Genomic DNA, 24,679 nt, shown 5'->3' on the forward strand with positions numbered 1-24,679 from the left:
ATCATCTCTCAGTCTTTTCCTTTATGGTTTATGCCGATATGCTTAGGAAGACCTCTATCACAAGAGTATGTAGAATAATGACCTGTACTTTCTGCTAGTTCCTTTATAGTATTACATTTAACTCTTTCATCCATTTGTGATTAATTTTGTTTGTAGGTCGTGAATTGTAGGGCAAAACAATTTTTTTCCAGATAGTTAATTAAGCCAACTTCTTTACATTGATTAGAAATGCCTCACTATAATTAACAAGGCAAGAAATAACAAGTGTTGGAGAAGATGTGGAGAAAAGGGAACCCTCATACACTGCTGGTAGGACTACAAACTGGTGCAGCCACTATGGAAAACAGTATGGAGACTCCTCAAAAGCATTAAGAATAGAACTACCATATGACCCAGCTATTCCTTTTCTGGGTATTTATCCAGAGAACATGAAAACATGACTGTGAAAAGATATATGCACCCCTAAGTTCATTGCAGCGTTATTCATAATAGTCAAGATGTGGAAATAACCTAAGTGCCCATCAATTATGTATATACATACACACAGCAGAATACTGCTCAGCCGTAAAAAGAGGTGAAATCTTGCCATTTGTGACAATATGGATGGACCTTGCGGTTATTATACTAAGTGAAGTAAGTCAGACAGAAAAAGTCAAATACAATATGATTTCATTCATAAGTGGAAGATAAAAACAACAAAACAGCAACAACAAACAGACACATAGATACAGAGGTTAGATTGGTTGTTACCAGAGGAGAATGCTGGAAAGAGGGAGGAGGGCAAATGGGGTGATAGGACACGTGTACGGTGGTGGATGCTAATTGGTAATTAATCTTTAGGTGGTGAATGTGATGTGGTCTACACAGAAATCAAAATACAATGATGTACACCTGAAATTTGTATAATATTATAAACCAGTGTTACCTCAATATAAAAAAATATTTTTTTAAAGAAATGCCCCAAATTCTATTAATTGAATGTAATGAATAACAAAAGTATTCATGTCTTACTTATGAAGATGAGTCATAGCATTCATTTAAACCTTTTTACTTAGGAAAAGTCTGTTTCTTAATTATTTTCTAAAGAAACTACATTAAATAGTAGCAAAGTCCTGTAGTTACTTGAAGCTATTAGGTATCAACTCTCAGTTACAATGAACTGAGACTACGTTCTCAGTTTGTCCTTATTGGGATTTATACTTGTTTTTTGCCATAGCATATGAAAAACCCTTTTTACCTTCATTCCTCATGAACAGACTTGGGAGAGTTATGTTTGGTGCATCACTCGGTCATGCTGAGTTTGTGAATTCCTTGCTCAGAGTGCTTAATTACGGTTTGCTGGAGTATTTCTTCTACTGGCGTCTGATGTTCCTAAGTGAGACCCTTGGATCAGATGGAAATTTTGTTACTGTTTATTTATTGTCACTTTTGTTTATTGCTGGGATAAAGATAACCAGAATTTATTAGGCATTTGCTATGTGCTAAGGACTTTGCAGGCTTTCATTTAATCCTCTAGTAACCCAGTGAGATAGACATTATTTTTTATTTCCGTTTTGTAGATAAGGTAGCTGAGGCTCAGAGAGGTTAAGTAGAAGTTAGTAACTGGTAAAGCCAGATTTTAAATCTAGATTTCTCTGATTCAAAGCCTGGTCTCTTAATTAACCACCATAATATTTTGCCTCAGTATATTTTTTTTGTTTTGGGTATAATATTTCTAGGTTATGGGAGAAAAGCCTTTAAAACGTTCCTTTTCCTCTTTTTACTGAGGTATACTGAAAGCTATTCTGATGATGATTCAAATGTGGAAGATTACCCAGATGCACAGGTAAGCCAGATATTTAATGGACCCACTTTGAATTTTTTTTTCCAATCGTTATAAACCCTCCTTAGAAAAAATCAGTAGAGTAAGAGATTTTGATCATCTTGATCAATAAATAATTGAATACTTCCTGTGTACAGTGTTAATCAACTCTTGGATTAGCCGTCCTTCCAGTATTTGTGTTTATTGCCTGATGTACAGGGAAAAGGAAGGGAAGAGAACATCCAGAAATAAGGACGGACAGGAATAGAAAGGAGAATTAATAGTAAAAATGTAGAAAAGGATACATTTTCTTCCAAAGAGCTGGCATTGCCAATAAATAGGCTTGGATTAAAGAAGTGTGGGAATAATGTGTCAAATTATTTGTAACTTGCTCTCTATTTTTTTCCCCATTGGTAATTCAGTTTTTGAATTTAGTAACAAAGTCATGATGATGCTCAGTTATACTTGATCTGGTTTTGAATTGGTGGGATGGTAGTGACACTCACTGACTACCAGCTCATTTTCATACTTGCTTCTGTTAGATTTTTTTAAAGCCACCATAACTCATTTGGTTTTATTTAGCAGCCAATTATGAATTGGTCCATTAAGTTGGAGTAGTGTTTTTGAATAGTAATGTTTGTAAGTCCTCTTGGAGCGAATACCTATATTTTCTGACTGTAAATGTTGTGAGAGAAGTAGTTGAAAGTGGAATGTAGAAAACTTAACTACCATAGGTGTTCAACCTTCCCTGAGAACCTATTGAGTAATTTATGCTAAAATCGTGTTTCTGCCAGTCCGCAAATCATATGAACAGTTCCCTGCTCTCCTTATATCGGAAAGGAAATCCTGATTCTGTTTCAAGTACTCCTGAGATGGAGCAAAGAGAAACCACTGTCTCAACACCACGGATAACTTCCAAAGCAGTCTCCATTCCTTCGAAGACCCCTGCCAGAGGTTCTGACCGAGGATGGTTTATTGACAAAATGCCAGGTGGAAAGAAAGACAGTTTTTTCCTGGACCTATCAGATGAAAAAAGTAATCGTAAGAAGCTAATATCTGAGATAGAGGTATTTTTATAGTGAAATTTTAATCCCACATCGTTGGAATACATTACAGTCTTCTCATTAAATATAATCTAGAGTAGATTTTGTGTTTTATAGAAGACATAGGAACTTTGAAATACATGCAGCATTTGATCACTTCCCAGTGCTGCCATCATTTCCATCCTAGTCCAAGGCTCTACTCTGTTTGTCTTGACTGTTGAAATAACCTTCTAGCAGGAGTCTGCTTCATTCTTGTTCCCCTTGTTTATTCTTCACACAGAGATATCTTTTCCACAAGTTAAGTCAGATCATTGTCATTCTTGTATTGAAAACCCTCCAATGGCTTCATTCAGGCTAAAGTCAAAGATCTTGCAGTTGCCAGTAAAGCCCTGATGGATGTGGCTGCCTGCTGCCTCCTCAGTCTCATCGCTGCTACCCTCCTCCACCATGTCCCAGCTTTGCTTCAGCCAGAGCCAGGCTTCTCGCTGTTTCTAGAGCACGCCAAGCCCTCTCTCACTGGAGGCCTCTGCACCTGTACTTTCTCTCTGGGACACTCTTTCCCCACACTCCTGTGACTCACTCCTTCATTTCTTCACGTCTCTTTTCACGTGTCATCTTCACTGCGTGGTCTTTCCTGACATGTAAAGTAGTGCATCATTGAATGCTTTGCTTTATTTCTTTTACGTAATTAAAATCACCTGACTTACTGTGTAATTGTTTAGTGGGTTTTTCCCCTTTGTCTCCCCCCGCTAGAATGTCAGCTCCAGGAGAGCAGGCACTTTGTCTTCTTTAATAATGTGTCCCTGGCTACAGTAGATCTAGCACATGGTGGGCAGTCAGTTTGTTGAGTTAGTGCTTAAAGAACTTCCAGAGATGCATTTGCTAGTGAGAGGTAAAGAGCAACTGCTTTGGGTGTGCGTTACAGAGAGGCGGGAGTTGTGGGAAGAGGGGAGGCAAGCTGCTAGAAGAGCAGTGTGGTTTATTTCAGTTGAGGATAATACCTTGAGGGAACCTATGTAAGTGGATGCGCTACAAGGATGGATAGACTCTGTAGATACCCTTTTTCTTTAGCTTTTTAAAATGAAGCGTACCATACATAAAGAGAAGTAAAGCTTGATGTGTTATCGCGAAGTGAGCACATGGGGTGTTGTTTTTAGCTGATTCTTTCAATGCCTGGCAGAGGGGGGTTTAAAGTAATCTATCCCATGATGGAGCAGCTGATTGCGCTCCAGGGCTCACTGTCCAGTGTGGTAAGTGGTAGTCGTGTGTGGCTGATCAGCACGTGAAATGTGGCTAGTGCAAACGAGGAACTGAATTTTTAATTTGAATTTAAAAACTAGTAGTCAATTCAGTTATTAGAAAACTTCTAAGTATGTTTGGAACAAGTTGAATATATGAATCTCCTTGTTCAGCTGTAAATTTTATGAAATCTGAATACAAATCAAAGATCTCCCATGAAAATTTAGCATTCAAATTGAGATGTGCTGTAAGCATAAAGTGCACATGGGACTTTGAAGACTAACTACCAAAAACCTCTATAAAACATCTCATTAACAATTCTTTATACTGAGTATATGTTGAAATGATATTGTGAGTATATCTGGTTAAATAAAATAGATTGTTAATTCCACTTGTTTCTTTTTTCCTTTTTTAAACGTGGCTACTAGAATGAGTAAAATAAATGGCTCACATTCTGTTTCCCTTGGACAGGGCTGCTCTAAGTGGTTTCCAAGAACTAAGCCTTTTGGTTTGGCAACTCTTTCCCCCTTTTGAATTGTTAGTAAGTCTTTTCCAAATCTCTTTACTTTAATCATTTGTTGTTAGAGAACATTATTGTGGTTGGCAAGGAAGGAAAGAACTTGACTCTTATGTTGAAGGATACTTTCTTATGGCTGTCAAAGAAGCTTGCTAGTCATACTTAATTTAGTGATTCATCAAACATCAAGTGAACACCAACTATGTAAGATGGTCAGTGAGAAATAAAAGATGAACGTTAGGGTCCCGACTCCAGAAGCTCACAATTCAGTGAGATAGACACAGACAGATAAATCATCCAACTACAAGGCAGATTATGGGAGGCTGTAATGCAGTTGCAAATTCAGTATTCTGGGAATGTGAGGAAGAGATAATTCTAACTAGAGGAATCTGAAAAGGAAGTTTTCAAATGTTAGGCCATCCACTGAGCCTTAAGGTTATGGAAAAGAAGGACATCCCCAGCAGAGACCATCCTTGAGCAGAGAAGTTGGGAATAGCTAACAGGGCTGAAAGTGCTCGGGCAGGAATGGGTCTTTGTAATAATGCCTATCTTTAGAAAAACATGAATGGCGTTATAATTTCAAGCATGGCATATTTAAATTGTCTTTCCAGGATTCGAAAGATTCTTCTCTTCTGGAGAGTAATGAACAAAGGAAAGGTAGGCTAAAGAGCAAAGGAAGCAAAAGGAAGAAAGAAGATCTCCAGGAAGCAGATGGAGAAATAGCAGCTGTCCTGGAAAAGAGAGGTGAGACGTGAGTCTTGTGGGTGGCATGGGCCGTGTTTGCATTGAGCGAGGCTTCACTGTTCCAAGCTGTGATGCTTGATGGACCTTCTTTGTGCAGAGACGTTCATTAGAAAATATTTCAGTATCTAGTGGACCTGTGTTTATGTAAAGATAATTAAGTATAATTCTGAGTTACTACTGAATCACGAGTCTCTTCATCTCCTTCTTTGTTTACCAGCTAAAGCCAGGGGGCTAGAGCTGCAGATCTCCAGCGTGACGTTCGAAGATGTTGGAGGCAATGATACGACATTAAAAGTTAGTTCAAATCAGAATTTTACCTTAAATGAGAATATTGCTAATCACTTATGCTGATGAAGCTGACCCCTCTGTTTCTACTGGGAACTGGATGTAGAAAAGGAGACTGGGGAGGTGAGAAGGGCAGACCTGATTTGTACCTTTCATGGTATTGAGGGCTAAAAGAACCACCCTCTCTTTAGCTTTTTCACCATTTTAATTATAGTGTACGTGTATAAGATATATGCTTTATACATAATAGTGTTTTAACACTAGCAGTAGTAATAGTTTCTATTTATTTTTTAGTGTCTGCTCTGTTCCAGTTACCAAGCTAGTTACTTTTCATTGTATCTGCAGGGTATATGTTATTACAGCTTAGGAAATGGCAGCTCAGAGAGGTTATTCTGAAGTCACACAATAGGTACCAGAGCTGGGATTCAGACTCCGGTGTGAGTCTAAAGCCTGTACTCTCTCTACTGTGTTTTGCTGCTCCAAAGAATAGGGTCTTTCATTCCACATCGACTCTCTCTTGGGCTGTGAAAGACATCTTTCCTGTTTATTCCTGCTAGGAAGTCTGCAAGATGCTCATACACATGCGTCACCCGGAGGTGTACCACCACCTGGGCGTCATTCCCCCTCGTGGAGTCCTCCTTCATGGACCGCCAGGCTGTGGGAAGACATTGCTGGCACATGCAATTGCTGGGGTGAGGTTTGCTGACACTTGTTTGCTTTTGTTATTTGTTTTTTTTTTTCTCTTTGGTCAACTGGAACCAGACTTGGCATAAGGAAGACTGATCCCGTCTTCGTTTTTTACCTCTTTCATGCTGCTCTTTGTGAGATGCTATTTTATTTTTTAGTGTTTCCACTTATTTACATGGCAAGGATTGGGTGGGAAGCAAAATAATAGAGCTGTAAGCAACCCTTTTTTAAATATGTGGTTTACATTTTAGTTACTTCTCTTTCCCTTTAAGTCACTGGTTCTCGAGAGCAGTAAAATAAGAAAACTAAGGATGGTATTGTTTTTCAGAGAGCTAAAATTTATTCAGAATTTCCATTTAATCGTGTCCTTATACTTTTTAGTGTTAGAATGTCCTTTCTAAATGAGGATGTAATGTACAGCATGGTGACCATAGTTAACACTGTATTGCGTATTTGAAAGTTGCTGAGAGAGTAAATCTTAAAAGTTCTCATCACAAGTAAAAAAAAATTCTGTACCTATGCATGGCGATGCTGGTTAACTAGACACTCTGGTGATCATTTTGCAATATATACAAATACCAAGTCATTATGTAGCATACCTAAAACTGATGTCGTATGTTGATTGTACCTCAATGAAGAAATAAAACACAAAACATATCTTCTCTAAGATGGTGATAAAAGATACTTGGCAAAATAAAAAGTCATCAGTCTTATTTTAGTTCCATGAGTCTTTTTAGAAACTGTACAGTATTGGGTGGTAAATTGCGCAGTGTCAGAGTAACTTCCCTTTGAAGAATAGCCTACTATACCAATCACTAATAGATTAGTGCTCTGTGAAGGAAAATCATTCTTATTGGAGAACTTGATTGATTTGCCTCATCTCTTAATTTGTTGAATAAATCTATTGTGTGATTGCTACATGCCAGACATTGAAATATAGTAAGTACAACAAACCCAGTGTTTATCTTTAAGGAGTTTTCCAATCTAGTGTGAGAGACAGACAGGAAACAGTCATTCATACAAGTAAATGTTGTACAGTTACAACTGTAATAAGTGGGAGACAGAAGAAGTGCAGAATGCTATGTCGTGTGTTGTCGGGATACCCACGTTAAGAGTTGGGGTCGAGGAATATATGACTGAGGAAGTGAGATTTCAAGGCAGCCAGAAGAATGAGTAGGACTCAGGCAGGCTTGCTGCCGTTCGCATTGGTGGGACATTAGTTTGTCTTCCTTGACTTGAAGAGCCTGCCTCCTGTGACTTCTGGCCTCTTCTCTGGGTGCAGGGGTGGGGAAATGCTAGTAGACTGTGTGGGAGACAGCTATGTCGCAGCCCCTACTATTTCCTTTCCAGCAGATAATTAACAGGTAAAATTGTTTTGGCTCAGCTCTAAGTGGGGGGAAACATCTCTTAAGATTCAAGACTCTTTATTCGGAAGAATAACAGAGTCTTATGGTGGTGTCAGTAAAGTAAAAACAAGTAAAAGGTATCCGGTCAATGTCTTTGAATAAAACACAGATTTTTAAAGATTTTTAAAGAATGTAGATTTTTAAAGAATGTTTTTCATTGGACCAACACAAAAAGATGAAGTTCCTCAGAAAATTGGTCATTTAAAAGAGTAATTTCGAAGGACTGAGTAAGGAAAAAGTTGGGAAGATAAAATGTGAAAATTTGGTCATTCTTTTATATATTTGTGCGTAGGAACTTGACCTTCCGATTCTGAAAGTAGCTGCTACAGAAGTTGTGTCTGGAGTATCTGGAGAATCTGAACAGAAGCTGAGGGAACTGTTCGAACAAGCTGTGGTGAGTGGGCTAATGCCCAACGTCGGGTGGTCAGACTGTGTAAGGCTCTACTGAAGATCCTGTTTCCTCTAAGGCTGGTATTTGTTAACCCATTCACTGGGCATTCTATTGCAAACATGGTCATTTTCTGCCCTTGACGGCTAAATATTTAAAGCAGATTTACCGATGCAGACTGTTGGATAAAATAACCTGTTTAATCTGAAATCAAACATAAATCTAATTGGTGACAAGTTCTGGACTGTCGTACCCAGTAGTCATGGTGACAATAGATTATCTTTGTGATATTTTTTTTGACTTTTTGTTTCCTCAACTTAGGTTTGACTTACTAACTTGTAAGCAGTGTGGAAATTTTCATCGTTTAGGATTATCACATTATAAAAGCCACCACAGGAACGCCAGGATAAACTCTCCCCTATTTGCATAATTGGAGCTGTGAAAAGAAAGTTCTGTCACCAGAGAAAGTACAGACTGGCTTTTATCCTAATTGTAGTTCATGTTATTAAGATGTGGATGTTTAAGGACTGAGGAAGATGACGTTTGTGTCCAATTAAAGTGTTCTCTTCAGTTGAGTGTAGTGGTTAAACGCCTGTAGTTTCAAGTCAGAAGCACAGGTTGACATTCCTGTGTCACCATGTACTAATTGTTACTAATCCTGTAGTCCTGGACAAGAGATTAACCACTCTAACCCTTAGTTTCCTTACTGGTAAGCTGGCTTAATACGGCCACTCAAATCTCATGGGGTTGTTGGAGTATTAAATAGAGATTTCTTGTAAAACCTTTAATGTGGTGCCCAGTACACAGCAGGAGCCCTGTAAATATTAGCTGTGACATCACGTATGACCAGTTACTAGTCATCACTGTGGTTAAAAACTAAAAAATGGTGAAAAGTTTAATTTTATGTTATTTGCACCCAGAATATATTGGTGCTGGTGAACATAGCCGATGGCAACTGCTAGAAGCCAATGTGAAGTTAGAAGAGAAATAATATTTTAGCGGTAATTGAGAAAATATTTTTTAAAATAGCAAGAATGTGGAAGCCATCTACTTGATTTAATGTGTAAACTGACATTTGGAAAGGTGTGGACAATACAAGGAAGATTCAGAGAAAGAGTGAGGAGGGTACTATGCACAGCAAAGCTGAAATCTTTCAGTTGTTACCTGTTTTCCAAAGTGAACTCGATATTAAATTGGCATGCATAGACAGAGGACAAGTCATACATTTTCTGTTTATGGTAAACACAATGATGAATGAGGGTGAAAGGGACAAATGGCGTTTTTAGGTTGTTAGTTCTGTGTTTTCATCTCTCTCTGAACCGGTACTGAGCTGGTACGATGCCTGACAGTAGATGCTCAGGAAATAGATGGTCTAGCACCCATCTTTCCCAGACCCCATGTTCCCTAATGAAAGTGAGTACATGAAGTATGTGGATCAGAGAACAAAAAGGTCAAATCAAATCAAATGTTCTCTGTTGAAAACTGTATGCTTTCTTTAGGCTGAATTCTGATGAACACCACTTATCTTTCTTCCTCTGTTTCTTATTCAGTTTTCCAGGTCATTGACAAATACTGTTGTGCTTGCTTTCTGAGACCTTTGCATTCTGTAGCTTTACTCTTTTGTAACTGGGTGATGTATCCAGCAGTCGTAGGTGCTCCTTTGTGAATGGTCATGAGGAGGACTGAGAAGAGAGCCAGCTAGCGATCGGCCAGTTTCCTTTTCCTTTACGTTGCAGTGGTCCCCGTGGTTTTGAGATGTCTTAGCCAGGCTCAGAGTCTCCTGGCATAATCAGTGTCACTTCCAACCACTGAATAATTAAGAGTGAGCTCTGCTTTAGATTGTATATCTAGATGTTTTCATTTAAATTTTCATTTTAACTGATCCTTATCTATTTTTGTTTGTTTTTATTGTGGTAAAATATGTTAAATTTAAATTTACCATTTTAAACATTTTTAAGTGTACAGTTCGGTGGCATTAAGTACACTCATGTTATTCTGTAACCAATACCCCCATCCATCTCCAGAACTTTTCATCTTCCCAAACTGAAGCTCCATACCCATTAACCACTACCTCCCACTTTCCCCTCCCTCCAGCCCCTGGCAACCACTATTCTGTTTTCTGCTTCTATGAATTTGACTACTCCAGGTCATTATGCTTATATTATATCTTAATTTATTCTATCTTAACTCTGTCTGGTTTGAGTTTAAAAAAAGACTGAAGATGATCGTTATCCACACAGATGTATTCAAACTTTACCATCCCTCCTCATTCAATGTAGCCTTTAAAACACGCCTCTGGTTGTTTCAGTATGGGGCCGTGAAAAAGTTCTGGAGGTGGGTAGTGGGGATGGTTGCACAGCACTGTGAACGTGTTTAATGCCGCTGAACTGTGCACCTAAAATGGTTAAAATGGTAAATTTTATGTATATTTTACCACAATATAAAAATAAAAAACAAAGCCTCTGGTGCTTCTTAAATTCCTCTTACAGCAGATTCTAGGGAAAAGCTTGGATATTTTTATGTCGGTAGGAAAACTAATATAACATTTGTAAGCTGAGGCTTTCTAGTTTAAAGTTTATAAACATTATTTCATAGCATGGCAAATATGCCTAATTTGCAAAAGAATTTCAGTAGATTTATCATTACAAAACATGGATTGATGAGAAGACTGTAAATGTGTTATCCTACACGCAGTCTCTTACTGTGCTCTTTTAAGCATCTTGCTTCTCTTAAGTCAGATAAAAATCAGAAGTAATACACTGAACTCCTTTCTGTAGGGTTATTCTTTTGGTGAATGATCCTTGAGCTTTAAGATTTTTTCAAATGTGTATACTTAACTATGATGCAGTATAGGGAATGTATTTATGATTGCCTTTTTGTGATATTCTTGTTTCTAGTCAAATGCACCCTGTATCCTTTTTATTGATGAAATTGATGCTATTACCCCCAAAAGAGAAGTTGCTTCCAAAGATATGGAACGAAGGATTGTGGCCCAGCTCCTAACCTGCATGGATGGTCAGTTCAAAATAATGAATTCACTTTAAGATAATAAATTTTTTTTTTAATAGTATAAGTAATATGTGAAGATGTGAAACGTTCAAATAGAATAAAACAGAGTAAAAAACAGAAATCTTTTTCTTTGCATAGAGGATCACATCATTAATTTTTTTAGCATATCTTACACTTATCTTTAATGCCTGTGTACACATAAATACATTAACTTTTTTTTTTTCACAATGCTAGGATTGCACTATACACATTGTTCTATAACTTGCTGTTTCTATCATAACAATATGTCTTGGAAATGTTGCCGTTTTAATGCATTTATAGTTACCTCTTTATAACTGCTCCATAGTATTCTTTAGGATAGATTTATCATATTGTACTTAAACATTCCCATTTTGATGGATTTTTTTTTTTTTTAAGATTTTATTTTTCCTTTTTCTCCCCAAAGCCCCCCAGTACATAGTTGTATATTCTTCGTTGTGGGTCCTTCTAGTTGTGACATGTGGGATGCTGCCTCAGTGTGGTTTGATGAGCAGTGCCATGTCCGCGCCCAGGATTCGAACCAACGAAACACTGGGCCGCCTGCAGCGGAGCGCGCAAACTTAACCACTCGGCCACGGGGCCAGCCCCCCCATTTTGATGGATATTTAAGTTTTGTTTTTTGCTTTACAACAAGCTGTAGAGAATATCCTTAAATGGGTCTTTTTGGTGTGCATGTATTTTTCTATGATAAATAGTAAAAAGTGAAGCAATGTTTGTTAAAGATTATACATTTTAAATTTTCATGGGAAATGGCAAATTGCTTTCCAGAAAGACTTTGCAGTTTACCTTTCCACCAATACTGTATGAGAGTCACCCTTTTGGCAGATCCTTCACAACACTGAATGTTATCAATTGTTTTAATTTTTGCCAATCTGGTGGGTGAAAATTGACATCTGTTTGTTTTAATTTCTATTTCCCTAATTACCATTGAGATTCATCATCTTTCCATATTTTTTTGGCTATTTGTATCATTTCCAAAATCCCTTTTCTCATCATTTGCCCATGTTCTATTGAATTATTTTTTAAAAATTGATTTGAAGGTATGATGTATTTTAATATATTTTGCAAACAAACCCTTTTTTAAATATATTGCAATTATTTCTATCCTATCTGTAACTTGTTTTTCAGTTTTGTTTAATGGTCTTTAGATACAAATTTGGAGGGAAGGACCAGGACAGGCAGAACTTTTGGAATTGATCTTGCCTACTATGAAATAACATGTTTTGTACATAAGAGAATGTGAAGTAGTGCGTATTTTGTGTTCCTTCTGGTGCTGGGTTGTAGAGTGTTTATTTTGCTGTTTTATTTTTATGTAAAATTTTCTTGGCATGTTTTGAGGCCTGTGTTCTGATTTGCCATATTTTATTGAAGCTGAATTGTTGTCAATTATAAGATACACCATGATTTTATATACGTCCAAGAAGGAAAAAGACACTACCAAACTATGACACGCTTTCTTACCACACTGATAGTAGAAACATTCTGACTTCAGAGATAGTAAAATATGGAGAAAATGAACAGTCCAGGGATTAAGCAGATTACCTATTAGTACACATTACTGAAAGCTCTATTAGTTGGGGTTTTCAGTGTGTATCTCTGTGTGTGTGTTGAGGTCCCCCTTTATAAACCGGGCTAGGGAGAACAGTAAACGGTCCCACTTACACAGTTATCCTGCCAAATAGTGTGTGCCATGTGGTTATTATTCCCCACAGTTTGAGGATTTTGTAAAACCTTATAAATTCAGAGTTTACAAATTTGAAATTTTAATAATTTAAAACTTTTAAGTAAACAAATCTGAAGAAGATAATGAGATCACTCAACAGAACTGATTGTACCTAATTTCAAAAACTTAAACTCAGATATAATTCTGATTATTAAGAGCTGGAAAGATCTTAAAATATCATCATCTTGTGTGTGAGGAAACTGATGCACAGAGAGCTAAGGGCCAAGTTCATGCAGTGAGTCATTGGCAAAGCATGGGCTAGAATCCAGATGTTTATTTACACATACACAATTAATGAGCTACCCACAAATGCTTGCTTTATTTATGAGAGAAACACATTAACTGGTTCCTTTTATTCTGTGTAGAAGGAAATAAAACTTCATTCCTTTTATGATATTCTGAAATTCAAACTGTTGGCTAGCATAACTTCAATTTAACATGATCAAATCATACTCTAGAAGAGGGAGAGAAAGAGTGGGATTTATCTTGAAGTTACTGGCAGTAGTGGCTGGCCAATCCAAGCTGAGGTCTGATTTTTATCTTTCAAATGACTTCGTTTAGAACAAAGGAGAAAAACAGCATTTGAAATGGTGCTTATGTTGCTAAGTTGATTTCCTATGGAAGAATTTGTTCGTTACTGAAGATTTAACAGATTTCCATGATGGTCCGTGTTGAATTCAATTCTCAATCCTTGATATGCTCAGGGCTCATCCCAAGACTAGTGCGTGAGCAACATGAACCAGAGAAAAGATGTAAATCCTCCCCCTTGCTGGTTCTTTTAGCTTCGGAAATTGAGACGTGTGAAGCAGCAGTCGAACAGCTTTGGCTCTATAGCAGCCTTCATGCAAGGAGGATTCAGGGTAAACATCTTCACGTGGATGCGAGTTTGTAGCTTGTGATGTCCCTGAATAGGAGACGGCTCCTCGTTTCCTGTGAGGTTTCTTTTGCTTGATCAGTGATCCATCTCATCGCATGACCCTCTTCCTTTAGCCAGTTTCTTCTATTCAGTTTTCAAAAAGTATTGAAGAGCTTTCCTGTTTCACTCAAACCCACCACCTTATGAACTCTCTTATTTTCCTTCCAAAATTTATCAAAAGAATAGTCGCTGTCAACTAAATGTATGTTCCTCTTTCCATTCTGTTCTACACCCCACCCCATGATTGTATATCTGCCTCTGCCGTTTTACTGAAACTGGTCACAGAAGAGTCGTTGGTGTCATCTGTTTGCCACCTGTGTTGGCTTGCTTTTGGCTCCCATCCCTCTGAACCTCTGTTCTTCAGTATCTCATCTAACACCTCCGTCTGAGGGCTGCTGTGAGGGTTGGCTGAGGGAGAGGCTCTAACCTGGAGGAAGCAGAGCCTGGCGTGCAGCGAGCCCTCAGGACTGATTGTCGTCGAGGGCGTTTGGTCCTGCTGATCCCCTTGCCCTTGTGATTGTTAGTACACTTGGCTTGAGTGACACCGCCCTCCTTCTGTCCTCCTCCGGGTTCTCTGACAGCTCCTCACCACTGTCCTTTCCTTGCTTGCCTCCTTTTACCCATCCCTTAAAGATAGTCTGAAGGCTTTATGCTGGGTCGTCTGTTCTTGCCTCTTACCCGTTTCCAAACTATTCCTGTTCAGCTCTTCATTGGAAAACTCCCCAGTTACATCTCTAACCTGGTTCTGAGAAGCTTCAAGCCCCTATTCCCAACTGCCTGTCAGACACTTGCCTGTGACCATCGCACAGACGCCTCACTCAGTGTGTCCGAAGCTAAGCTCACTCTCCCATTTAGCCCCCTCCGCCTCTCTCGAACCTCCCTCTGTTCCACATTTGAGTTAAGAGCATCACCTCCAACCTTGTCAGCCAAACTAAGTCGTCTTTGTGTCTTCCTTCTCCCTCACCCCTCACATGGAATCATTAGTGCTTTTGATTCCGTCTACGACCCTGTACTTAAATTGGGGGTTTCCTTTTTATTTACTGTGTTCCTACCTTATTTCACCCATCTCTTACCCACTTATTGTAATCAAATACCACAAACTCTTTTCCCCTTTATTCCTCTTTACTCTCTTCAAAATTATTGTTAGAATTATCTTTCCAAAACACAAGTCTTCTCAGAAAAACCTTCCATGGCTTTCTGTTGGCTAAAGAACATACTGTGAATTCCTCATGACTTGGCTGTCAGAGTACTTAATTAGCATCTTGCTGCCTTCTTATTACACACTCTAGAGGGTATAACTCAGACTCTGCTGTTCGACCCTGCTTCAGTTGAGAGAAATAATACTTACGAAAGATACACTTTAGGCCCTGCCTTCCGTCCATTGCTAAAAATCTGTCTGTAGATTTAGCAGAGCAACTGAAGACTGTTGCATCCCCATCTCAAATTAATGCTGTGAGTCTCTGGAGACAGACATCCTCTGTCTTACCCAGACCCCCTGCTGGACTGCTCACCTTGTCTAAACATGTCACACCTGTTTGTCCGTCTCTGCCTTCACTCGTACCATTTCTTCCATGTAGAATATCCCTAACCTGCATCTCTGCTTATTAATATCCTGTTCACCCTTCAGGGCTTTCCCAGAGTGGTGGCTCCTCCCGAACTCTCCCGTCTTCCTCGATCGGAATTCATAGTGTCTTCCATTGCATTGCTGTGGGGCTTTGTTCACACCAGCTGTTGGGCTTCACAACATTTGTCTTACGTGTTTCCCAATAGAGTGCAAGCTGCCTGAGGACAAAGTTTGTATTTATCTTCCTCACATCTTTCACGTATTAGACCTTTAGTCATTGTTAATTTTATATGTATATTGCTATCAAAATGTGTAATACTTTCCCTCCAGCCGCTGAAACGACTTGCGTAAGCTTTATTGTCCTCATTGTCAGGTGTCTTGATCACCTCTCATCCTGTGTCTGGTGTTACTAGATCTGAATAACGCGGCGGCTACAGCTCGGGTCCTAGTCATTGGAGCCACTAACCGGCCAGATTCCTTAGACCCTGCTTTGAGACGTGCTGGAAGGTTCGACCGAGAAATATGCCTCGGCATCCCAGATGAAGCATCCAGGGAAAGGTACATTCTTATAGAAAGCAGTTTGTATACACCGTGTCATCTGAACTGAATGCTTTGAAAATGAGGGGCGAGAAGCACGTGTAGCTTTCTTTTTCTCTCGTTCGTTCTTCTTCAGCTGTTATATTCATAGTCTTTCATGTGTGTGCAAATTACATTTCCGCATAGATAATCTTTAAGTAGTCAGTCATTCAGGGTTGTTGACTAACGTGTTTATGCCTGCAGCAAAATAATAATATTTAATACTTAAGTTGTTCGTATTTATTCAGCAAACATGTATTGAGCATATAGCGCCTGCATATACCACTGTAGTAGGTAATATGGGAAACACAGAGAATTATAAGTCCTTGCTTTCGAGATGCTTGCAATACAGGTAAAGAGAAATAAGGGCTGTGTCCATTATCAAGCCTGGTTGTGATTAAGCACCAGACCTGATGGTAGAGACGTGGACACAGTGGGGCCCGTCATCCCTACAAGATGAAATCCTGTGTCTGTCTATCCAGTATTCCATCGTCAGCAAAGTCTTTAAATGGCTTTAGTAAATGGCCATATTTTGAAAAATTTCAAGCCTACAGAAGAATTGAAAGAATAGTACAATAAATATCTGTATTTAGCCCTTCAGCTGAATTTACCACTTGTTAGCATTTTGCCATGTTTGCTTTCACTCTCTCCCTACGTTCAGATGCATGTGTGTGTATAGACTTTATTTTGCCAAGCCATTTGAGGGACGGGTGACGACATCATGACACTTCAGCCCTAAATCCTCCTGTGTAACTGTCATACCATTTTAACACTCAAGAAACTTAACGCCTGACATAACGTTACCTTAATATGTAATCCAGTCTCATTTTCCCGGTTGCCCCCAAAACGTCCATTATAGTTGTTTTCATCTTTCATTTTGTTTAGCTTTTTTGTTTGCTTTTTTGTTTTACCAGAATCCACTCAGGGATCAAATCTGCTATTAAGTTGACATGTCCTTTTAACCTCCTCTAATCTGCCTTTTTGGGGGAGGGAGTACTTTCATGACCTTGACATTTTTGAAGTGTCCAGGTAAGTCTTTTGTGGAATACCCCACAATTTAAATTTATCTGACTGCTTCCTCATGATTGGATTCAGGTTAAACGTCTTGGGCAAGAATCCTACGCAGGTGGTGAGGTGTCCTTCTCAGAACCTCTTCTCCAGAGGTTCCTAGTGTCAGTTTGTATCATTATTGGTGATGTTAAGTTTGGTCACTTGGTTAAGAAATTTGTCAGACATCTCTCCTTTCAAGGTACCTTTCTCCTTTGGACTTAATACGTAGAATCCAGGTATTTCTGGTGTCTACAGTTATCTATGACTGCCTTGTGTCAGTGTGTTCAAACGCTGTTTTAGATTCAGAGAGTAAGTGCTATAGGCATTTATGTTGGTGTTTTATGTGGGCTTAGTAGTCTAGCTAAGCCATAGGTGGCCAGGGCAAGAATTCTGTCTGAGACTGAACAGGGGGTATTATAAGTGTGTTTAAGGCTGGTGGGAAGAGCAGGGTCAAAGGCTGAGAAAAGATAGCTCTTGAATATAATTATGAGTGGGAATTTTTTTTTTTAAGATTGACACCTGAGCTAACAGCTGTTGCCAATCTTTTTTTTTTCCTCCTGCTTTTTCTCCCCAAATCCCCCTAGTACATAGTTGTATACTTTAGTTGTGGGTCCTTCTAGTTGTGGCATGTGGGACGCCGCCTCACCGTGGCCTGATGAGCAGTGCCATGTCCGCGCCCAGGATCCGAACTGGTGAAACCCTGGGCCACTGAAGCGGAGCTCAAACTTAACCACTCAGCCACGGGGCCGGCCCCTGTGAGTGGAAATTGTTTTTTATTTTTTTATTAAGATTATGATAGTTTACAATCTTGTGAAATTTCAGTGGTTCATTATTGTTAGTCATGTTGTAGGTGGACCACTTCATCCTTTGTGCCCTCCCTCCATCTCCCTTTCCCCTGGTAACCACCAATCAGTTCTCTTTGTCTGTATGTTAACTTCCACCTATGAGTGGAGTCATACAGAGTTCGTCTTTCTCTATCTGGCTTATTTCACTTAACATAATACTGAGTGGAACTTTTTAAGGAAGAGTATTGTTGTTTTTAATTTTTTTATTGTGGTAAAAAAACGTAAAATTTACCAGTTTCCATTTTTAAAAGTGCAGTTCAGTAGTGTTAAGTATATTTACATTGCAACAAATCTCTCGAACTTTTTCACCTTGCAGAAGTGAAACTCTGTGCCCATTAATCACTAATTCCCCCTCCTGAGGAAGAGTATTTGTAATTGAGTCTTTGACAAAGGCAAATGCGGTTTTCTTGTTTTTGTGCTTTTGTCTGGCTCTGAGTGCAGAAGCAAAGAAGTGATATTGTATGCAGATGTCAAGGAGTTAAATTCTAAGTTGGGGAAATTATTTATTAGAATTGAGATACGTTGATGTTTGTTTTATGTCATTAATTCCCAGTCATTCATTAACTGCGGAGACATTTATTTAAGCACCTGTGGCACACCAAGGAGACACAGTGGTTGGCACTTAAGCCGCTCTTTTGAGTAATCAGAAATGAGATGAATACAGAAAGACAAAGTCGGGGTCTTAGGGAGGATGTATCAGGTCTGGGGGTTCTTAAAAGCTTCTCTGAGAAAGCTGAGACTTGAAGAATAAATAGCAATTAACTGATCCCATGATGATGAAAGTATTCCTGGTAGGAATAGTGTGTGTAAAGGCCCTGAGGTGAGTGAGAGCTCAGTGTGTCCAGGGAACTGGAAGAACAATATGGCTGTGGAAGAAGAGAGAGGATGTGGAAAGGCCAGAGAGGTGTACAGAGGGCAGTTCACATACTTGGTGAGGATTTTGGACTTACTCTGTGAGTGGCAGGAAGGAATAAAGCAGTTACGCAGGACCCTGAGGGAAACAGCTTTTTGTTCTGAAAAGATCCCTGTAGCTGCAGTGTGAGGCGTGAGTGACAGGAGAGCAGGAATCGGTTTGGAGGCTGTCTCAAGATGCAGAGGTGGTGGCGGGTGAGTTAAGGAGGTGGGAGTGTAGATAGAACTGGAGTAACTGGAGACACTTAGGAAGTAGACTCAGTAAGGTATGTTTGTTGACAGATCATGTGTGGAGAGGTGGGAGTTGTGAACAAGACGGAAGTACTCCCTGATTTGTGACTTAAGCCTCTGTGCAGGTGGTTTTCTATGGAGGGGATGGGAAATACTGGAGGATAAGAGGATTTGGGGATGGATGTTGAAGGTAAGGGCAGTTGAGTTAGAGGTCCTTGCAGGATCTCCAATGGAGGTGTCGCGTTGGCAGCCAGCAAATGAGTCTGAAGCTCGGAGGAAGTGAAACTTTGGGAGTCATCAATATACTGATGGCACTTGAAGCTGTGAAAGTAGATGAGATTGTCCAGAGAGAGAGTGAAGAGCAGACGTAGAGGTCCTGGGACAGGCCCAGAGAGCCTGACAGGCTAAGGACGTGGAAGGAGCAGCCAGAAGTATTGGGAAAATGAAAAGAATGTTGTGTGGTGGAAGCCGAGGGAAGCGGATGTTTCCAGAAGAAGGAATGAGAGGTCATGCCAATGAGAAGTCAAGCAAGGGAGGGCTGAAAAGTTGTTTTTGAATTTAGCAACCTGGAGGTCACTAGTGAACTTAAGAAAAAATTGTTTGAGTGGAACGATAGGGGTAAAATCCAGGTTGGAACTTCCGAGGAGCAAATGGAAAGTGATAGAGCAAGAGCGACAGACTTGCCTGGTTCACTGAAGGGAAGTCTGGCTGTGGAGAAGGAGGAGCGGGGAGCTGCAGGAGGTAGGTAATGGAGTGTCACAGAGGGCTTGTTAGCATAAGAGAAACCTGAGTGTCTTTAAGTGCTAATGGGAAGGAACAAATGGGAGGAGTCAGGGATCAGGGCTCCTGTGTAGGTGCTGGCCTGAGAACAGGGCTGCTTCTGTTGAAAGATAGTAAAGGGGAAGGAAGGGTGTGAAAGGAAGTAGGTTTATCTGTGGCGTGCTGGCAAATTGAGGGCGTTTCCTCTGTGAGTTGAAAGTGAGGCACTCCTGGATAGGTTAGAGGTTTGAGAATGATGGTCTGAAATTGCTTCCGTGGATAATCTGAGATGAGCTGGCTCGGATCACAGTAGGATTTTCAGGCAATGATTAGGACTGGGGTATAGAACCATACCAGTAGGCCTGGTTTTATGTTTTTTTGGCTAGCTTAAAGGCTTCCTCAGGATTGAATTTATGTACCTAGCACAATGTCTGACACATAGAAAGGAGAACATTTTTTTTTTTAAAAGATTTTATTTTTTCCTTTTTCTCCCCAAAGCCCCCGGGTACATAGTTGTATACTCTTCGTTGTGGGTCCTTCTAGTTGTGGCATGTGGGACGCCGCCTCAGTGTGGCTTGATGAGCAGTGCCATGTCCGCGCCCAGGATTGGAACCAGCGAAACACTGGGCCGCCTGCAGCGGAGCGCGCGAACCTAACCACTCGGCCACGGGGCCAGCCCCCGAAAACATTTTTTTTGAGGTAGCTCTTGATATTTTTCTGATCCTTAAAAGCAATTTATTATGGAAAATTCCAATGTACAGAAAAGGAGTCTAATATAATTGTTCTAGTTTCTATTGCTGCAAAGCAAACCACCCTAAAATTTCGTGGCTTACAACAACAGTTGTCATATTGTCTCTCACAGTTTCTGTGTGTGAAGAATCCAGAAAGGCCTCAGCTAGTTGGTGCTGTCTCAGGGGCTCGTGTGTCTGCGGAGATGGTGGCTGGAGCCAGAACCTTGCGGGGACCTGGAGCAGCAGGGCTGTCTTACCTGTCTCCCTGCCTGTCCATCTCGTCTAGCTTGTCTGTCTCTGTATATCTGTCATCTGATCTGGTCTGTCCCCTTCCTCCTTTCTCTTCCCAGCTAAAGGCCTCTGCATGTGGCACCCTTTACGGACAGTTTGGGCTTCGTCAGAGCCGGGCAGCCTGGAGGTGGTCGGATTCTTACGTGGCTGCCTGGGGCTGCTGCCTGAAGATTGCAGAGAACAGGCTGAAGTGGCCTCACTTTAGACCTATCCTTGGAAGCCACGTAGCATCAATTCCACTATACTGTGTTTGATCGGTCACAGCCCAGATTTAAGGAGAGAAGCCGTAGACCCCACCTCTCACTAGGAAGAGGGTCAGGAACTTACAGACGTGCTTTAGAACTGTCACAATAATGAGCCCCATGTCTTAGCACCCAGGTTCAACGATTATCAACATTTTCACAGTCGTCTTTTATTTACCCTTCCCTTTTTTTTCCTGGAGCATTGTAAAGCAGATCTCAGGCATTGTATCATTTCAACTATGTACTTCAGTATCTAATGGAGAAAGACTTTATTTAACATATATACAATGCCATTACATAGCCAACAATCTTTAATATATCTAATATCCAAACAATATTCATATGTTTATAGTATATAGTTGTATTATGAATTTTGATATATCCATATTTAGCATTCTCATTTCTCCTCTATATAAATATTATTCACTGCTTTCCCAGGTCAGTGGGAAATGTTATGTTTGTGTTTCCTCTCTTCACTTTTTTAACTTTTCTGGAATTCACGGTTGCCATATTTTTTCATTTGCTAACCCTCTCACAATTTTTTCCACATCCCTGTTTCCTCCAAGTTTCCTTTTTGCTGTGTGTGTATGTCTTTATTTTGGCCTGTGCTAGTGCCTTCTGTCACGGTGAGAGGCAGCAAGAAGTAATGTGCACAGTCAGGACAGCAGTCCCTGGTCTGGAGTAAGTCTCGGTAATTGAGAGCTGTTATTACTGTTCTTTCGTGCTGGCAGCTCTCCTCACATGGCAGTCCTTGGCTGTCCATTGCTGTTTTAAGAGTGAGGCTGAGGGGTGTGGCTTCATGGCTGAGTAGGTAAGTTTGCGCGCTCCACTTTGTCGGCCCAGGGTTTGCTGCTTTGGATCCTGGGCACAGGCCTGTACACCGCTCATCAAGTCACACTGTGGCGGTATCCCACATAGAAGAACTAGAATGACCTACAACTAGGATATACAGCTATGTACTGGGGCTTTGGGGAGGAAAAAAAAGAAGATTGGCAACAGATGTTAGTGCAGGGCCAGTCTTCCTCACAAAAAAGAAAAAAAGAGTCTGATTAGACAGCTGCAGTACAGGCTCCTTTGTGAGTGCCATGATGAAGCAGTCAGATGACCAGCTAACTTTTTAGCTAAAAAGCTCCAAATGTCAATTTCTGTAGATTCTTTTCATTGAGTCAGTTCAGATTTTTCAGAAAAAGATCTTCAGACACCATGGGGCTCTATGGCTAACTGCTGGTCTTCTGACCTAGGCTGGGGGAATGAGCTGAGGAATTGCATGCACTGTACAGAGTTTCACCCATTTTCCTGGTGGAGTTGATCTTAGATTGTCCGCAAACCTGGAGCTTCCCTCCGCTGGGTCGGTTTCACCGGAGAGCACGCTCCTGGTATCCTGCTGGTCCAGGGGGTGGAGAATATGTGGAGTCTTAATACTTCTTAGGCAGATTTTCAGATAATTTCTGTTTTCGGCTCCCTGCTGTGGCCCTGGTTTCTGTCCTGGGACACTTTGATGCCTCCAGTTCCTGGTCTGTGGCATGCCACCAGACAAATGCACTTCCTTCTCATCAGTGCCCCTTCTCCCAAGGTTAATTTTGACTTCTTCCCCTCTGCTAGGTCCTTTACCATTCTCCATCCACTTTCTTTCTTCATAAATTGTGGTTCAGAATTACAGAGAGTCAAATACCTATTAGTCAATACTGATGTAAATAAATGATTGAATAAATAAATAAATGGGTGAGAATAGGTGCAGAAGAATTCCAAATAATTTATGTAGATGCACTGCCCTTGAGGAGGTGGCCTGTAACTCTCTACCCTTAAATGAGAGCTGGGCGTAGCGACTGACTTCCAGAAGAGTGCAGTGGAAGGAGGGGAAGAGTAACTTCAGGTGGAAACCCTTTCCACCACTGTCTCCGACCTGGCGATCATCCACAGTGATGCGTTGTGTTGATAGTAGGCATCCCTGATGTGATGTGGTGAGAAGGACACTTGACCTCTGTGGTCCTCTTCTGGAAAACACATCCTAGCCTAATCATAGTAACAATATCAGACTAATCCCAATGGAAGGACATGCTACAAAGTATTGGGGCAATGAGCCTCAAAATTGTCCTTCATAATAGGAGAAGGGTGTGGGGTGTATAGAACTCTGTACTGTCTTTGCAATAATTCTGTAAAGCTAAAATTGTTCTAAAGTAGTTTTTTAAAATTTTTAATTAATTAATTTGTTTATTTTGGTGAGGAAAATTAGCCCTGAGCTAACATCTGTTGCCAGTCTGCCTCTTTTGTTGCTTGAGGATGATTAGCCCTGAGCTAACATCCATGCCAATCTTGCTCTATTTTGTATGTGGGTTGCTGCCACAGCATAGCTGATGAGTAGGTCTGTGCCCAGGATCTGACCCTGTGAACCCAGGCTGCCGAAGTGGAGCATGCCAAACCCAACCACTATGCCACAGGGCCAGCCCCTAAAAGGTTTATTTTTAAAAAATTAGTTAACTCATCCTATTTATAGTCAAATATATCATTAAACCTAGATCATTTGTTCTGGGAACCCTGTAATACTTGAATCTTTCTGGGGATTTATAGTCCTTAGGGCATCAGCTAGAGCTGACAGAGAGACCTATATTGAGTGGCCTTTCTCTTCTTTGGTAGTAAAATATGCATCCATCGCAAGCCCCCAGATACCTGTTTGCTTCAGTCTCTCTTGTCAGCATCAATACCTCTCTTTATGTAGAGCCACGCTGACGCCTTTAGCCTAGGACGACTGTTGATAGCTTTCAAAGGCCTCGTAAAAATAAATGCTGATCCTCTGTTGCCAATTCTCTGCAGAACTTCCAGAGCAGGCTGGAGGAGGGGTGTTGGGGAGAGTACAGATAGTCTCCTAGTCGCTTAGACCACGGAGTGTGTGCTTCTGTTTCTTGTTTTTGTTTTCTTCGGGCAGAGGAAGCATTGCTGAAAACCTTTTACCCCACCTCGTGAAACTGAAAATCTCTTAATCATTATTTTCTCCTCCTTTGGAGTTTCTGTAGTATGATGAGTGGAAATATCCGCGTTTTTTTCCAGAATAGACTGTAACTGAGGAAAGGATGATAATTGTTTTATGTTAGCTATTTTTCATGAGATTTTAAATCTCTTAGATTCTTCTGCATAGCAGCAAATGGGGTCTGTATCTTTAGGAACCAGTTCTGTAATGGAACGTTTCTTGGTTCCTGTTGTTTAGAGTCTCTGAGTTTTCATTTGTCAGTAATGTTTATCTGCTTCTATTCTGTTCACTTACATGATCCCAGTGACTTTTCTATGACTTCTCCATCGGCTTGACATTTGAAATGTTAGTCTCCCCTACACGTTTGGAAATTTCAAAATACATTTCCTTATCCAAGTTAATTAATATCACAAAATGTGAATAATAATAACTAACATTTATTGGGTACTTACTGTGGGTCAGTCACTGTTCTAAGGGCTTTGCATATGTTCATTTACAACAGCGTCCCCTTGGGGAAGTGCTACTGTAAAATATATTTAACCAATGAGGAAACAAGCTGAGCAGTGAAGCGGCCGGCCCAGGTTACTCAGAGGGCGGGGGAGCTGCTGTCAAACGCAAGCGGTGTAGCTTCACACCTTCCGTCCTGAGTATCTCTGCGGCTTTTAAGTTTTACTCAGTAGGTCCTACCAGAAATTAAGGTATTCCGTTAGTAATAC

At 40.3% G+C, this 24,679-nt stretch overlaps 1 protein-coding gene across 3 annotated transcripts in view; it reads left to right on the plus strand.

The window, feature by feature from the left end:
* NVL (nuclear VCP like) overlaps positions 1–24,679 on the plus strand; it is a 90,523-nt gene that overhangs the window by 5,481 nt on the left and 60,363 nt on the right. Inside the window, exons 5-12 of one of the 3 annotated variants that reach the window (XM_070602303.1) lie at positions 1,768–1,825; positions 2,596–2,868; positions 5,212–5,344; positions 5,562–5,638; positions 6,187–6,321; positions 8,015–8,116; positions 11,008–11,125; positions 15,775–15,919. In XM_070602303.1, the coding sequence (XP_070458404.1) occupies positions 1,768–1,825; positions 2,596–2,868; positions 5,212–5,344; positions 5,562–5,638; positions 6,187–6,321; positions 8,015–8,116; positions 11,008–11,125; positions 15,775–15,919 (1,041 nt within the window). Of the gene's footprint in view, positions 1–1,767; positions 1,826–2,595; positions 2,869–4,510; positions 4,625–5,211; positions 5,345–5,561; positions 5,639–6,186; positions 6,322–8,014; positions 8,117–11,007; positions 11,126–15,774; positions 15,920–24,679 lie in introns of those variants that run through there. The other 2 variants (XM_070602304.1, XM_070602305.1) reach the window with 2 other exon arrangements.

Source organism: Equus przewalskii, chromosome 31 (assembly GCF_037783145.1).
Source record: "Equus przewalskii isolate Varuska chromosome 31, EquPr2, whole genome shotgun sequence".
NCBI classification, from domain to species: domain Eukaryota; kingdom Metazoa; phylum Chordata; class Mammalia; order Perissodactyla; family Equidae; genus Equus; species Equus przewalskii.